Source organism: Triticum urartu, chromosome 7A, assembly GCF_056163025.1.
Source record: "Triticum urartu cultivar PI428250 chromosome 7A, HENAU_Tu73, whole genome shotgun sequence".
In the NCBI taxonomy this organism is placed as follows: domain Eukaryota; kingdom Viridiplantae; phylum Streptophyta; class Magnoliopsida; order Poales; family Poaceae; genus Triticum; species Triticum urartu.
In genome coordinates, this window is record NC_141879.1 from 140653062 (window position 1) to 140669201 (window position 16140).

At 48.0% G+C, this 16140-nt stretch overlaps 1 protein-coding gene across 1 annotated transcript in view; it reads left to right on the forward strand.

The window, feature by feature from the left end:
• Nucleotides 1–2223: 2223 nt before the first annotated feature.
• The window catches only part of LOC147958609 (uncharacterized), a 44148-nt gene continuing 30231 nt past the window's right edge, over nucleotides 2224–16140 (forward strand). Inside the window, exon 1 of the mRNA XM_087532213.1 lies at nucleotides 2224–2370. Coding sequence (XP_087388339.1) covers nucleotides 2224–2370 — 147 coding nt within the window. The remainder of the gene's footprint in view (nucleotides 2371–16140) is intronic.

Below are 16140 nucleotides of genomic sequence, written 5' to 3' on the forward strand. Positions count from 1 at the left end.
CCTCAATCCAGCACCACCGGCTCCGCCACTCCTCCCACCTCTCCTTCTGGGCGCCCTCTGGATACGTCCCCCCTCTCCAGGGCCCTTGGGATCCAAGTGACGCAACCAGAGATGGCACCTCCCCTCTGGATCCGAGGGTAAAAGTAGTGGCGGAAGAGCGACGTGCTGGGGAGCACTCCGGGAAAGCCCTCACAGAGATGGGAAAAAAGAGCCATACATGCCACGGGATTTGGAGTAAAATCCAGAAGGTGAAAGCCGTAGGTGTGCATGATGTCGTTGAAGAAATCGGAGAAAGGGGGATAGAGGCCGCAAGAAAAGTAGTCGACAAAGAATGGGTACCGATTCGGGGCGGCCTTGGCGCAATCCGCAGGGATGACACGCGTGGCGAGATGCCCCATCTTCTCTCCCCCTGTCTTGACCCCCCACAGAGGCTTGAAGTTGTCCCAGAGGTGGACCGCGTCGACCATCGAGGGAAAATAAGCGAGCTGCGTCCGCCGCGCCGCCGACTCATTCTCCGGTGGCTCTGTCCCTCCGGTGTCCTTGCCAGCTCCCTTGCCCTTGCTAGTCTTGGGTGCCATGGCGGCTGCCAAAGGTGGAGGGGGAAGGGCAGTGAAAATGCAGCAGCGGCGAGCGAGAGCGAGGGCTTGAGAAGGAAGAAGGAAGGAACGGCGGTTCCGAGATTGGAGAAGATACAGGGGGTAAATGAGCAGCGCGCCCGCGGTCGTTCATGTTTACGTGGAAGGCGCGGGCCACACCTCTTTACCACGACGTGACGCATGCGTGCGAAAACCACCCCACGCACGACCCCCACGTCACGCATGACCCGCCATGCCGTGCATTCAACGCGGGTCATGGGGAAGCGCAGCGGACGGGAAATTACTACGGTAAAAATCCGTCCCACCTCCCCGCGCACCGTTTTGGGCCTAGCCCAAAAACACATTGCGCTTATGAGTGGCCCAGGCCCAGGGGCTCCTATCGGTGTACAAAAGTAGGGGCTCTTCTTTTGCACCCCTTAACTTGTGCACGGGCAGTCAGAGCCGCGCCCACAGCCACACTAAGCAGGGCAGGGGAGGGATGCCGGAGCAACGCCAAGGCCAGAAACATTGAAGAACAACGGAGCAAGGTGGACTCCCCCGGCAAGACCCTTACCGTGGCGACCTCCGCGGCCCCGGCAAGAGCCTTGTCGGGGCAACTTGCCCAACACCAGCAGAGCGAGCCGCCCTTGAGCCCAGGAGTTCTAGACACCACCAACAACTACATTAAAACCAAGGCTCGGGAGGCACCTCTATGGTGACATGCAGATCTTTGTCAAGATCATGAACACGCAAGATCAGATGAGGACCAGAAGACGACGACCCCCGGCGAGACCCTTGCCGGGGACGACCGCGACACCATGGCAAGACCCTTGCCGGGGGCCCGGCAAGACCCTTGCCGAGGACACCAGCAGGGCTACAGCCAGGCCCACGTCTGACAAAGCTCCACCGCCGTCCCCAAGCAGCTCCTAGCTCAACCAGCTAGGCAGGCACCTGCGTGGCGACGAGCGGCCTCTACACTGACCCAGCAAGCACCTGCGTGGTGGCATGCAAGTCTTCCTGAAGGCTCCACCATCGCGCCAGCCCAGCAGCCAGCCAACGTGGTGCCACGACGCCTCGTCAGCTTAGACGCGTGTCGAAGCCAGGCGTGGCGGCGACAGCTGGGACGTGCTTCCTTGCCGTCCCCGATAAAGTGAGAGGGGCACGTCGGCAGCGCATTAAATGTGTTTGTCCAATGGTGCTAGAGGATAGGCTCATCCACTGTACACCTTTCCACCTCCTGTGTGCCACTGTGGCAGCCCCTTTTTCTTATAAAAGGAGGCCCGAGGCGACCAGGAGGGGGGTTCGGAAATTTTGGGCAAATTTGCACCCCGTAGCTAGCTCAAGAACACAAGAACACTCTCAATACATCCACCAAAGCAGGACTAGGGTTTTACGCATCCTCGCGGCCCGAACCTGGGTAAACAATCCGTGTGCTTCCTGTCAGACCCGCTCTTTCCACAACCCCGCGCCCGCCAACCGTATAAGGGATCTCGGTGATCCCATAGGTGTCGATTTCCCCCGACACTCAGCCATCCTGCACTCATCAGATCGTATCAATGCCGGTTCAACAGTTCTAATGTTGGAGAAAAACTGTCGTTTTATGACTCTTAAGCAGAAGCTGGGGCGGCTCAAACACCACTGCTGTGACATGGGGGAGCTAATGGCGGCTCTGGTCAAGTATACCGACTCTTATAGTACCAAGGACCACGAGTCTGATGATGAAAGGCCGGGAAAGGGAAAGAAGAGTAGCAACACCAAAGGGCAGCAGCATAACATGGCGAGTCAGGGGGCAATGGTAAGCGCAAAGCTGATAGTAATCTGGATTTTGTGGCTAACACCAATACGCAGAATAATGGTCAGCATCGTAAGGGAAAGCCACCTCCTCGGTTTGGAGGGCCGAATTTCAATCTTGAGGAGCTGATGATTCAGCCCTGCCCAAAGCATGGTACACGGGAAAAGCTGTCCGCTCACCTCTGGAAGGATTGCTTCATTATGAAGGAGTACAGAAAGTCAATTTTTTTCCAGAACAATCATGGGCCGGACGGTGGCTCAGGATCCGGTTCTCACGGTCCGAGTTATGGTGGTGGTGGTTCAAATTTCGGTCTTCAAGGACAAGGCAATCAGGGTGGTTATAATCAACAGTCTGGTCAGGGGAATCAGCAGCAGGAGTCTAGTTATCAAAGTAATCTGAAGCAGTTGAATAGTGGGCAGTACCACGTTTTCATCACAAGTCTGTGTAAGCGGGATCAAAAGCTCCATCAAAGGGCATTAAACATGGTTGAACCGGCAATTCCTCATTACTAGCGATGGCCTGAATACCCTATTCTCTGGAGTCGGGAGGATCACCCGCCCCGGGTTAATAATCCGGGTCACTTGGCGCTTATGGTGGCGCCTCAGGTTGGAGGGTACAAGTTCACTGAAGTACTCATGGATGGAGGCAGCAGCATCAATATCCTTTACTACGATACTTTCCGTCGCATGGTATTAACTGATAAAAATCTTAAGCCGTCGAACACTATTTTTCACTGTGCGGTGCCTGGTAAGTCGGCATATCCAGTGGGCAAAATATCTTTGGAGGTTGCCTTTGGAGATGATTATGATTCCAGATCTGAGACGTTGACCTTCGAAGTGGTTAAAATCAAGAGCCCTCACGCTTTGTTTGGGTGGCTGGCTTACGCTAAGTTCATGGCAAGGCCTTGTTATGTTTATTTGCAGCTTAAGATGTCGGGTCACAAGGGCACTATCACAGTGCATGGAAGTCGCAAGATAGTCTTGGAGTGTGCAGAAGGCGATGCTGCTTACGCTGAGTCTATTTGTGCAACCAAGGAATTGAAATTTTACAAGGATAATGTTGACCCGATGGATATGACATCCTTGAAGAAGCCAACCACGGAGCATGACCCCTTGTTGAAGTTTAAGTCGGCAGATGACACTAAGCTAGTTGACTTCTTTCCTGGTGATTCATCTAAGTAGTTCAGCATCAGTGCTAATCTGGATCCGAAATAGGAAAGCGCGCTCATCAGGTTCATCCATGAGAACCGGGACATCTTTGCATGGAAGCCTTCACACATGCCGGGTGTACCAAGGAAACTCGCTGAGCACACTCTCGATATTGATCCAAAGTTTAAACTGGTCAAGCAATTCCTTTGCCATTTCAATGAAGAGAGGTGCAAGGCTATTGGTGAAGAAGTGGCCCGGCTCTTGGCGGCTAGGTTTATCATTGAAGTATTTCATCCTGAGTGGTTGGCTAACCCGGTGCTGGTACTTAAGAAAAATGGTACCTGACGTATGTGTGTGGATTACACGGACTTAAACAAAGCATGTCCGGCTGATCCCTTTGCTCTCCCCCGTATTGATCAGATTATTTATGCTATGGCAGGCTGTGAACATTTGAGCTTTTTGGGTGCTTATTCTGGTTATCATCAGATCAAGATGGCAGTTAAGGATCAGGAGAAGATTGCCTTTATCACTCCCTTTGGAGCCTTCTGTTACGTGTCTATGCCTTTTGGGCTCAAGAGTGCCCAGGCGACTTACCAGCGGTGTGTGCAAAAATGCCTTCATGATCACATTGGGCGCAATGTTCATGCTTATGTGGATGATATTGTGGTGAAGTCCAGGAAGAAGGAGACCATGATAGATGATTTGAAGGAGACCTTTGACAATCTCCGGGTCTACAAGATGATGCTTAACCTGGCCAAATGTGTTTTTGATGTGCCAGCAGGCAAGCTCTTGGGATTTTTGGTTTCTGAATGGGGTATTGAAGCTAACCCGGAGAAAATTAAGGCTATCACTTCCCTGGCTAAGCCAGTGTGTATTAATGATGTTCAGCGTCTGGCGGGTCAAATTGTGGCCTTAAGCCGGTTAATAAGCCGGTTGGGTGAAAAGGCTATCCCTCTTTACCAGATGATGAAGAAGACAGACCATTTTATTTGGAGTGATGCTGCTAAGCAGGTGTTTGAGGCCTTGAAGAAACAATTGGCTGAGCTGCCGGTTCTTGCTTCTCCCATTGATAAAGAGCCTTTGTTGTTATGTGTGGCTGCCAATAGCCGAGTTGTTAGCGTAGCCATTGTGGTGGAAAGGAAGGAATCAGGCAAGGAACATCCGGTTCAGTGGCCGGTTTACTATATCAGTGAGGTGCTTATTGAGTCCAAGCAGAGGTATCCACATTGGCAGAAGCTTGTATATGGGGTGTTCATGGTTAGTCGAAGGCTCAAACAATACTTTCTGGGTCATCCCATCACTGTGGTTAGTTCTTCTCCTTTAGGGGATATTATTCAAAATAGAGAACCCACAAGTCGGGTAGCTAAGTGGGCCATCGAGCTTGGGCCTCATAGTTTGAAGTATATGCCTCGCACGGCCATCAAGTCTCAAGCACTGGTGGGTTTCATAAATGATTGGACAGAGCTGCAGATGCCTGAGGAGAAGCTGGATAACACATATTGGACAATTCACTTTGATGGATCTAGGTAATTGGAGGGCTCAGGGGCTGGAGTTGTTTTGACTTCCCCACGAGGTGATAAATTTTCTTATGTTCTCCGGTTGATGTTCCCTTGTACTAACAATGCAGCTGAGTATGAGGCCTTGCTCCATGGTCTTCGGATGGCTAAGGAGATGAACTCAAGCTGGGTGAGGTGTTTCGGCAACTCAGATCTGGTAGCTCGGCAAGTTTCTGGCACATGGGATTCCAAGGATCCACTCATGACGGCTTATCGCTGAGAGGTTGATGCTATTGCTGGTCACTTCAAAGGTTATCAAGTTGAACATGTTGATCGCAGGAAAAATGAGGTGGCTGATGCTTTGAGCTGGTTAGGGTCCCAGCGTAAGACGGTGCCACCTAACACTTTCCTGGATATTCTACATAACCCTTCAGTCAAATTGCCTACAGAGGAAGATCTTGCTATTCCTGACCCGGAAGCACAATTGGTAGCGGCTCTTCATCTTATTCCTGATTGGACAGTTCCATATTTAGCTTATATGACCCAGGGCGAGTTATCTGAGGATGAAACTTTGGCCAGGCAGATAACCCGGCGGTCTAACTCAATGACTATTATCAATCGAGAGTTGCATCATCGCAGTGTCACAGGGGCGTTTCAATGCCGTGTTTCTCCTGAGGAAGGCTGTGAGATTCTACGAGAGATTCATGAAGGAGATTGTGGTCATCATGCCGGCTCTAAGTCTCTTGTAGCCAAGGCTTTCCGTCATGGGTTTTATTGGCTGACGGCTCATGCTGATGCAGAGGATTTGGTCAGTAAATGTGATGGTTGTCAGAAATTTTCACAACGAGCTCATGTACCGGCTCAAGAATTGAGGATGATTCCAATTTGCTTGGCCGTTTGCAATCGCGGGGCTTGGTATGGTTGGGACTTTCAAAAGGTCCAAAGATAAAAAGACCCACCTTTTGGTGGAGGTTGACAAATTTGCAAAGTGGGTTGAAGCAGAGCCGGTTAGTAAGTGTGACGCGGCGACGACAGTTCATTTCATCAAAAAGGTGATTTTCCGTTTTGGCTTTCCCCACAACATTATAACTGATAATGGTACTAATCTTTCCAAGGGTGCTATGAAAGAGTTTTGTCAACGAGAGCATAATCGACTTGATGTATCATCAGTGGCTCACCCCAGTCCAATGGTCAAGCTGAGAGAGCCAATCAAGAGATTTTGAGAGGCATCAAGCCCCGGCTTATGGTTTCTTTGCAAAGGATGCCAGGTTGTTGGGTGGAAGAGTTGCCCTCAGTGTTATGGAGTATCAATAGTACCCCCGACAGATCTACGGGTTACACGCCTTTCTTCATGGTTTACGTAGCAGAGGCGGTTCTCCCTAGTGACATCCGTCACGACTCGCCCCGGGTGGCGGCTTATGTTGAAGCTGATAATGAAAAAGCACGTCAGGATGCACTTGACCTATTGGATGAGGAGCGTGACCTTGCGGCGGCTTGTTCAGCGATTTACCAGCAAGATTTACGCCATTATAACAGCCGCTGGGTTAAAACCAGAACCTTTCAAGAAGGCGGCTTGGTGCTCCGGCTTATCCAGGATCAGACTGATATGCATAAACTATAACCACCTTGGGAAGGGCCTTTTGTGGTTAGCAAAAATCTGAACAATGGGTCATACTACCCTATCGATGTTCGAGGCCACAAGGACTCACGCATGTCAGAGGAGGAGAACCGCTGGCCGTGGAATATTGCTCATCTTCGGCCTTACTATACTTGAGCCACTGGCTCTTGTGATGTACATATTTTGACACTGTATATATTATGATGAATATAATAAAGTTGGCATCCCTAATAATTCAGGGCCTCTATCGTTTCATTTTTGAGAATAATGAGCCTTTATTATCACTTCATATGGTCACTTGGGGGCTTCCTGCTCCTTGAGCATAGCTATTATTACCCTTTTGATCCGGCTTTTACGCCATGATTGCAAAATACTTGGGGGCTTCCTGCTCGTTGAGCATAGCTATGATTACCCTACTCATCCGGCTTGTACGCCTGGAATGAGATATTACTTGGGGGCTCTTTGTTCAACGGACAAGAGTTTTTATGACCCTTATAATAGGCTTGGAAGCCAGGCTTGAAAACCTGGGCTATCCAGCCTTTTTAAGTCTGCCACTCTGCCCAGATTGACTAGAATGACTCGCCGTACTTTTGACAGTCAATCTTATGCAGACCCTGAACTTGTCAAAGTTAAAACGACGATTGGTCATGTGAGGCCCGGCTTATATGGTTGCATGAAGGTTTAACTCAGCGATTGTGCGGCCCTTTGAAAGCACTTGACTTGAAGGTTTGGCAGCCTATGAAAGCCTTGTTTTTTGTCTTTTGATTTATATTTGATTTGAGCATTTTTTGAGGTTCATCTCTTGTGACATGTTAATACATGGTTGAAAACCGATGAGGGCTATGATGCCTTATGGTTCATATATGAATCTATCTGGAGTTTATTAACTCGGCCTAGCTTTGGACTATAAGTCGCCAGTGTATGATGATCTTATATACTTGGAAGCGTTGTGCTCTAAGTTTTGGGATATTACCCCTTGCTGCATACGACGTTGTAAGCCGGCGGTATATGTCAATTGAATAGGGCATTGTGCGCTCAATCTTTTGGGTGGTAACCCTTACTGCATAGGTATGATAAGCTGGCAGTGTGAGAAAATATCACAGGTATGATATTTTGTTATGGTTATATAAGATTATGATTGAACCGGCCCTGGTTATGGACTGCTTTTAGTCACCAGTGGTTTTTATAGGGTATTATGACCCGACCTGGGGTAAACTGCCAATGTACTTGTGATCTGTTTGTGCGGGTAAACTAATAAATCTGGTACACATAGTTGATGAAATCATGAGCATAAGTGGCAGATCTTCAATTGGCAGATTAGCAGTGTCATGCAAAACAAAACATGCACGATGGCATGGCAAATCAAGAGTTTAACTAGCCTATTACAAGGCATCTGATGGATCAACGAGGATAAGTGTTTTGAGATATCAACACAGCAAAGTATTATGCTTTATAAATCGACTTATGGTTGTTGGCGGGTTCACGCCTCCGGGTCATCCTGCACCTCTTGTTCATCTTCAGCTCCTTGCTTATGCATCAGCTGGAAGTCAGGCGCAGCCCAGTTGATACCGGTCAATGCTCTAAACATAGCTTCATCATGAATAAGGTTTGATGGATCAATGCCAGGAGCGAATGTATGTTTACGAATCGGCGGGATGAGGTATGTTGGCTGGTGAACCGGTGCTTTCATTTTTCTTGTTTTCAGCGTCATAAGCTGCTTGGTATGTGGCAAGATTGGTTTCATCAGCCAGCTTACTCGCTAAGGGGCGCATTGCTCTTGCTATTTCTGCAAAGTCATCAACACTGAAGGCAGTTTCGTCTTCTTTAATGTTGGGGCAGCCATTGGCCAAATCTTCAGGATCAAGATCTGCTTGCCATGCCTTCGCCCGACTTAAGGCAGTCAAGGCGCCGGCTCTGGCAGCTCCCCGTTTTAAGTCGTCAATCCTTCGGGGTAGCACGGACAACTACTCCAGTGTATCTTTGATAAGTGTCGATGGAGATTTCTTGTGCAGCGTAGCAGCAATGGTTTGTTGGGCACCAGTGTATAACTGTTCTACAAGAGTGTAGACAGCTTTAAGCCGGACGCACATATCTGAGCCCAACTTAGCGCTCCGAGAACCTATATCTGTAAAGTTATAGGTAAGCCGGCGGGCGTTTATAATATGATTATTATGGTGCAAGGGAGACATGTTCTTACCGAAGATGGTTGATGACATGATATTGATCTCTTGCTTTAAGCCGGACAACTCCTCAATCACCGGTTTAAGTGCGGCTTCAGCATCTTCCGATCTCTTCAAGAGAGCTGCCTTTTCAATTTCTCATCCATCTTTGTCAGTGTTGAAGTTTTGCTTGAGCTGCTCAATGTTCTCTAAACAGTCTTCAATTACGATTTGGCCTTGGATGTTTCAGATTGTTGAGTTTTTATATTGGCCTTCAGATCATTGAGCTGCGAGTCCTTCTCAAAAAGTTCAGCCTGTGGTATAAGCATGGACAGATATTATGAGTATGATTATTGTTAAAGTCCCAAGCATAATACAAGTATTTTCCTTGGCACTTGGGGGCTAATGTATATTGCTCTTAAGATTTGTTTTGAAGTCCCAAGCACAATACAAGTATTATACTTGGCACATGGGGGCTAATGCATATTGCTCTTTGTTAAGACAGAATTATTGGCTGACCCGGACACATGATGTGATACGGTTTATAACGACTACAGATTGGATTATTGATTTCAAACAGGATGATTAGTCCCGACTTGTCAGGACCCCAATCCTAAGTCACACCGATCTAGCTTGTAACACTTCATATCACTTTGCGGCCTCACGCACGGTATTCCCACGGGTGCCACCTTACCTGGCCCGGGACCGTTTGCGCCTTTTGGCTCACGTATATGATAGTGTCGCTAGCATCCATATGACAGAGAACCCGGGCCGACATTACTAGTCATGAACCCAAAGTGGCACTAACTTACGGGGACAGGCATACATGAAACAACATCGAACATGCCGGTCATCAGCGTGTGAATCCGGGCTGTAGCAACTGCGCTAACAGGACTCCGGGAAACCGGGCTGTGAAGGCTAGCAGGACTCCGGAAGTCACCGTGTGACATTTCCCCAAAGGGACATACACAGGAACAAAGTGAATCAAATGCTGGCCAGTCTAAGTGTTCCGGAGCAGTAGTACTGGGCTAGCAGGACTTCGATAAATCGGGCTGTAGCAGACTACCAAGGCTCAGTGAAAGCACCAGACTACATTTCCCCGTAAGAGATGCTACCAAGGAGAAACAACTAGGTTGTCGGATCCCACACATACCAAGCATTTCAATCATACACACAATATGCTCGATATGTGCAAATACAACATGGCATCACAACAAGACTCTATGACTCAGAGTATTTATTCATTAGGCTCCGAGGAGCGAAGTATTACAAACATGGGGTCTCATGACCCAACATACAGAGCATACAAGCAACAAGCACATGCGGAAGCTTAACTTGTCTGAGTACAGACATCTACAAATGAAGAAGGCTGAGAAGCCTGACTATCTACCAGATCCTGCCGAGGGCACAAGATCATAGCTGAGGTATCAAGCTAAACGTCGAAGTCCACATGGAACTACTAGCGAGACTGACGTCTCTCTGCAAAACATAAATTAAGCAAACGTGAGTACAAATGTACCCAGCAAGACTTACATCAGAACTAACTACATATGCATCGGTATCAACGAGGGGGGTGGTGGAGTTTAACTGCAGCAAGCCAGCTTTGACTCGGTGGCTATCTTAAACTACGACTATAAGCAACTCTTTTGAGGTGGCGCACACGAGTCCACATATTCACCATATCAATACACCACTATGGATCTCCTCCCGTCTCCCTACAGGGGTGTACTCCTTCACACACGCTCTCGCCACTTACCACCATGTACACGTCGTGTATCTCGGCAACCTTCAAGCGGAAGCCTGACGAGGGAGTCGGCCACGACCTGACTAACCACACAAGTCTCTAGTCCAGTTTTATCGCCTATTCGGGTTCCATCCGCGAGGAGATCCGGTCGGAGTTTCGCTCACAGCCCCAAACGATGTGTGCAGGGTTCCCGAGACACCAAACGGGCGCCCGGTACACCGTGCCACGGTGTATCTACCGCATCATAGCCCACCCCTAGGGTCAGTGCTATGCACGGCCGCCAACACATATCCTATAAACACCAGAAACTAGTTGCAACTCCTGAACAGAGGACTAGGGCAGTTAATAAGTCGAGAGGGTCAATTAAGGATCCAAATGAGTGGTAGTAGTTGTTCATGGATCACAAACACAGAACTCAGTTTCTGAGAACGGTTTCAATGAGACAATCCACCATGTACTCCTACATGGCCTCTCACCGCTACCTTTACCAAATCGTGTTCACACACTTAGCTCACACACAGTAGGACAGGTTCATCAGTATTCCAATTCATCCCCGATGAATCAGACCTGACTCAACTCTAAGCAGTAGCAGGCATGACAAACAAGCATGAATGAGTAGGCACATGAGGGCTCAAACAACTCCTACTCATGCTAGTGGGTTTCATCTATTTACTGTGGCAATGACAGGTCATGCAGAGGAAAAGGGGTTCAACTACCGCAGCATGTAACAGTTGAATCGTTGTTGTCCTAATGCAGTAAAAGAGAGCAGGAGGAAGAGAGTGGGATTGTATGGGAATGAACAAGGGGGTTTTGCTTGCCTGGCACTTCTAAAGATAATATAGCTCTTCATCGGTGTCATTGAACTCATCGTCGGAACTTCGTCTATTGAGAGGGGACAAATACCGGCAAACAAGGAAGAACACAATCAATGCAATGCAACAATATGATGCATGATCATGACATGGCAATATGTTGTGGTTTGAGCTAATTCAACTAGAAACCAGATTAAATGAAGTTGGTTTGAACCAAGGGTTCAAATTCAAACTCCATATGTGCTTATTTAAATGCAAATTATGCAAATTGCCATATACAGCAACCTTAGGTTGTCCAAACATGCATGCAAATGGTACAGATGGATAGATTGGCTTTTTCTGATCATTTTTCATATATAATTTATTTCATTCTAAGCTATAGATTAATTTCTATGATTTTTTGAAGTTTATAGCATTTTCTGAAATTTGCTGAATAAATTTAAATCCAGAAAATGCTTTACTTCGTCAGCATGACATAGGTGTGACGTCAGCAGGTCAACTGGGTCGGCCAGGTCAAATCTGACCGGTGGGGTCCGCGTGTCAGTGTCACACCTAATTAACGGAGTTAATTAGTGCTAAGTTAATTGCTAACCTAAGTTAATTAGGGCGTGGGCCCACATGTCAGTGACTTAGCTGGTTAACTAAAAGTTAATTAGCACTAAACTAAATTAGCAGGGCTCTGGGCCCACTTGTCCGGACCCAGGGGAGGTCAACTGGGTCAACCCGGGTCAAACTCGCCGGAGTTGACCCGGGGCTCATCGCCGGCAGGGCCAGAGACGGCGGAGGGGCTCGGGATTCCTCCTCCGGCGACCAAATGGCCGTCGGAGGGCATCTACGTGACGCGGGCACTCATCCGCGTAGAGTAGTGGTGGTGGTTGGGCCTGGGGTGGCCGGAGTCGGCATCGGCGTCGACCTTGGTGGTCGCCGGAGCTCGGATGAGCTCGGGGTCGACGCTACAGCGGCCGGGGCAGCTCGTGCGGAGCACCTACGTTCTCTACGAGGCGCGGTGAGCAAGATGGACGTGACGGCTGAGCCATTGCGTGGCCGGAGTCACGCCGGCAGCGAGCTTAGGCGGCGGCGTGCTACGGTCAGCAAGGGGGCGGCGGCTACGGCGTGCAAATGAGTCGGAGAAGAGGGGGGTTTTGATTGAGGAGCTCACAGCAGAGTTGGCGGAGCAGATGGCGAGCTCGGGGGAGGTCGGACGGCGTCGAATCGTTGGCGGTTGTCATCGGATCCCGCGGAAGAAGACAAAGGCGAGGACGACGGCACGGGGCTCCCAGCGTCACGTGGCTTGGCGATGAGGAAGAGGGCGTCGTGGCGGAGCCGTAGGATGGTATGGACAGGGGTAGGTTGGCCGGTGGCCACGGTGATCGTCGTTGGTGGCGACGGCCGCGTTCGGGTGTGCGTGAGAGATCGAGACAAAGGAGGGGGAGGAGCACGGGGAGAGTGAGAGAGAGACCAGGGAGGCTGTGTGGCGTCGTGGAGGCGTCCAGGCCCTCGGCGGCAAGCAGGAGGTGGCGCATGGCGGTGCGCGCGCGTCGGGCACGCGCCCGTCCTCCTGGCAGAGGAGGAAGATGACAGGTAAAGAGGTGGTGGTGGGCTGGGCCGGTTGGTGGCTGCGCATGTAAGCCAGGTGAGTTCTAACCCTTTTTCTATTTTTGTTTTTGTTTTTCTAATTTGCTGTTTGTTTTTGATCCAGTTTTAAAAACCAAATCAATTTATAAGTCCTGAAAATATTCATGAGCACTTTCTGAATTATTTCAGTGGCCCACAAACAGTTCCAACATTATTTGAGCATTTAAATTATTTATAGTGTTTAAATGCCCAAAGTCAAATAGTTTAAGATTTAATTCAAAAATCTAGGAATGACCTATAATTGTGTTCATCATTTTTGGAAGAGGTTTTTTACCTTTATCAAAAATCATGAACATTTCCAAAGGGCATTCTCGGTCATTGAAAAATATTTTATTTGAACCTATTTGAATTTCATTTGGTGCTAGGGTTTACCAACCCCCATTTCAAATTAAAGAAGTAATTTAGACAAGATGCATGAATGCTTGTGCCACTAATTGCAAACAATTCTAGGGCTGTGACACGACTTATTCATCACTGATTAAGCCGACCCTTGGGGGCTACGAAGGCAAAGTTGATTTTTGTTACTTAAAGTCCCGGCTTAACATACTAGTTAAGCCGACCCTTGGGGGCTACGGATGCAAAGTTCATTACTACTATTTAAAGTCCCAGCTTAACATGATTATTTAAACCGGCCCTTGGGGGCTACTAGTGATGTTGTGCGGTTCTTTATGGCAATTGGAAAGTCTACAACATATTCAAATTCTATCATATCCTATAGACTTGGCGACTGACAGTCAGATAATTATGAAAGAGAATGGTGATTAAATACCTCATAGCGTTCCTTCATCAAATTGACCTCGCTGGCTTCGAAGTCACGACTGGTGTACAGACGGTTCAAATAACCATAGTGGATGTCTTTGGCATTGAACTGGGCGTAGCTCTCCAAGTCTACCTTCCACTTGCCTTTATCTTCAGCAGAAATTTCTTCCTTGGTGATGTGCTTAGATAAAATAGTAGGGTGACCCAGGGCTGTGAATCCAAACCCAGTGACGACAACATCATTAGTCTTTTCCTCAGCAGGCTTAATTGGGCTTGGCAGCTTAGAAATAGCTAGTTCAATGTCCATATGATCTATGGAGGCTTCATGGTCTTGTGGTGGTGGATCATCAAGGGTGGCTTCAGCAATTGGCTGAGAAGGTTCTGACTATTGTTTTTCTGGTTCAGACGGGTTGGAATCGTCGACGACTTATTCAGTTTTGCCTTCTTGCTGGGTTTGGCCTGGCCCCTAAAAATAAGAAGCATAAAGAGGCCAGTATAATGATCAGGCATAAGGTTTCAATGATTGAATATACTCTTACCCAGGTACAGTCTTAAAAGCTGGGAGAATGAGAAGTCCCCTGATAGTTTGAATTAGACGGGTTAAGAGGTTGTCGGAAATGACCCACCTTGGGATAAATTATATCAGAAATATGTAAGACCTCTGGGCAGCGTTTGTGAACCGATGTGTTTGGTAAGCCGGAAGAAGTAATCACACCACCACTATGCTGGGTGGTGCGGCGAGCTTCGTGTTGTTGTTTCTTCAAAAGAAAGTTGGGATCCAAGTGAGCTAGAGGGTGAGAAAAGCTTACTTTCCGGCTTGCTTGTCAGGTTTTCTGTGTTGGCAGAGGTTCTGAGCCGGAGGAAAGAATAATTACCTCTACGAAATCTACACGACTGGCTTCTGCATCGTCCTGATAACAATCATTGTCAATGAGTATAAAAAATGAGCCAAGAGAGTCAAGTTCTACCTCTGACTCATCAACATCGTCGTCATCATCAATGTTTAACCTGGCGGGTTCGGTGGTCTTCTTCTTGGCAGGCCTCTTGGTGGCCTTGGTTTTGGTACGAGCCAGTTTGGCCGGCTTATCTTGTGGCTTCTTCTTCCAAAAGGGAGAATCGGACTATGGAGGTCAAAAAGATCATAAGTAGGCATAACTATTGCAAATATGGTTGAGCGGAAGCTGTGCAACACTTACAGCTGGCGGCTTGTTAAAGGTGCAGAAAGGACTAAGTCATGTTTTAATGCATTCCTTTGAAGGTTCGTTCAGCAATTTCTTGGTGGCTTCAGTAATTTCTGCTTCAGACAGTTGAATGTCGCAGTGGCACTAGGGATCTTTTAAATCGCCAGTGTATTCACACATTAAGCCGGGGCGACGGCTTAATGGCAAGATGCTCCATGACACCTAGCACCGAACAAAGTCAATGCCGGTTAGGCCATTAGCAATGAAGGATCTAAGCTTTGAAAAAGCTGGTGCATATTTGGCCCGCTCCTTCGTGTTGATCTGTGGGGGAAGCGGATGTGTGTTGCTAAGCCGGTGGTCGCGGTAACCTGGCAGAGGATTCTCGTCTGATGGAGAAGTATCTTGACAATAGAACCAAGTTTGGTTCCAATCTTTGGGATGACTCGGCGTCTTGGCGTAGGGAAAGTTGACTTCTTTCCTCTTCTGAATTGAAATCCCACTGAGTTCCAAGCTGGGCCCGTCAATAAACTCTGTCTGACGGTTTAAGTAATAAAATTCTCTGAAATTCAACTGTGGGCTCCTCTTGAAGATAAGCTTCACAGAAAACTTGGAAGTTGCAAATATTGGATACAGAGTTGGACCCAATATCTTGAGCGTGAAGTTGGAAAAAATGAAGCACGTCACAGAAATACTTTAAGCTGGGCGGGCTGAACCCCCCACTAAGGTGGTCAGTGAAAACAATCACTTCTCCGTCTTTGGGTTTAGGAGGATTTTCTTCACTAGGGACCCTCAAGTGGATGTCTTCTTTTTTGGCTAGGGCGCCAGTTGCAACGAAGTTGTTCAGGTCTTCTTCAGTGACCCAGGATTGGACCCAGTTGCAAGCAGTGTATGTCTTAGCCTTTTTTGATTATCTGAAAGGAAGATTATGCCAGTTTAAGATTATATGGTCAAGCCGGCTGTTGGCTTAAAGGCAAATAATAATGAAGCATGCATAGGTGTTAAACCAGAGGATGGCATTGAAGTTATAAAGATGAGCTATTGACGGCTTAAGAGGGGACTAATGGTACCTGGCGGGTTACGGTTTCTGAGTTAAGCCGCCCACACAATTATTGATTTACAGATCTGAGAATGGAAAAATTGCTAAGTGTTGGAAAAACAGATTTCACAGATTGATGCTATGATTTTCGATCTACGGCACTTCAGATAATGGAAAATATTTAG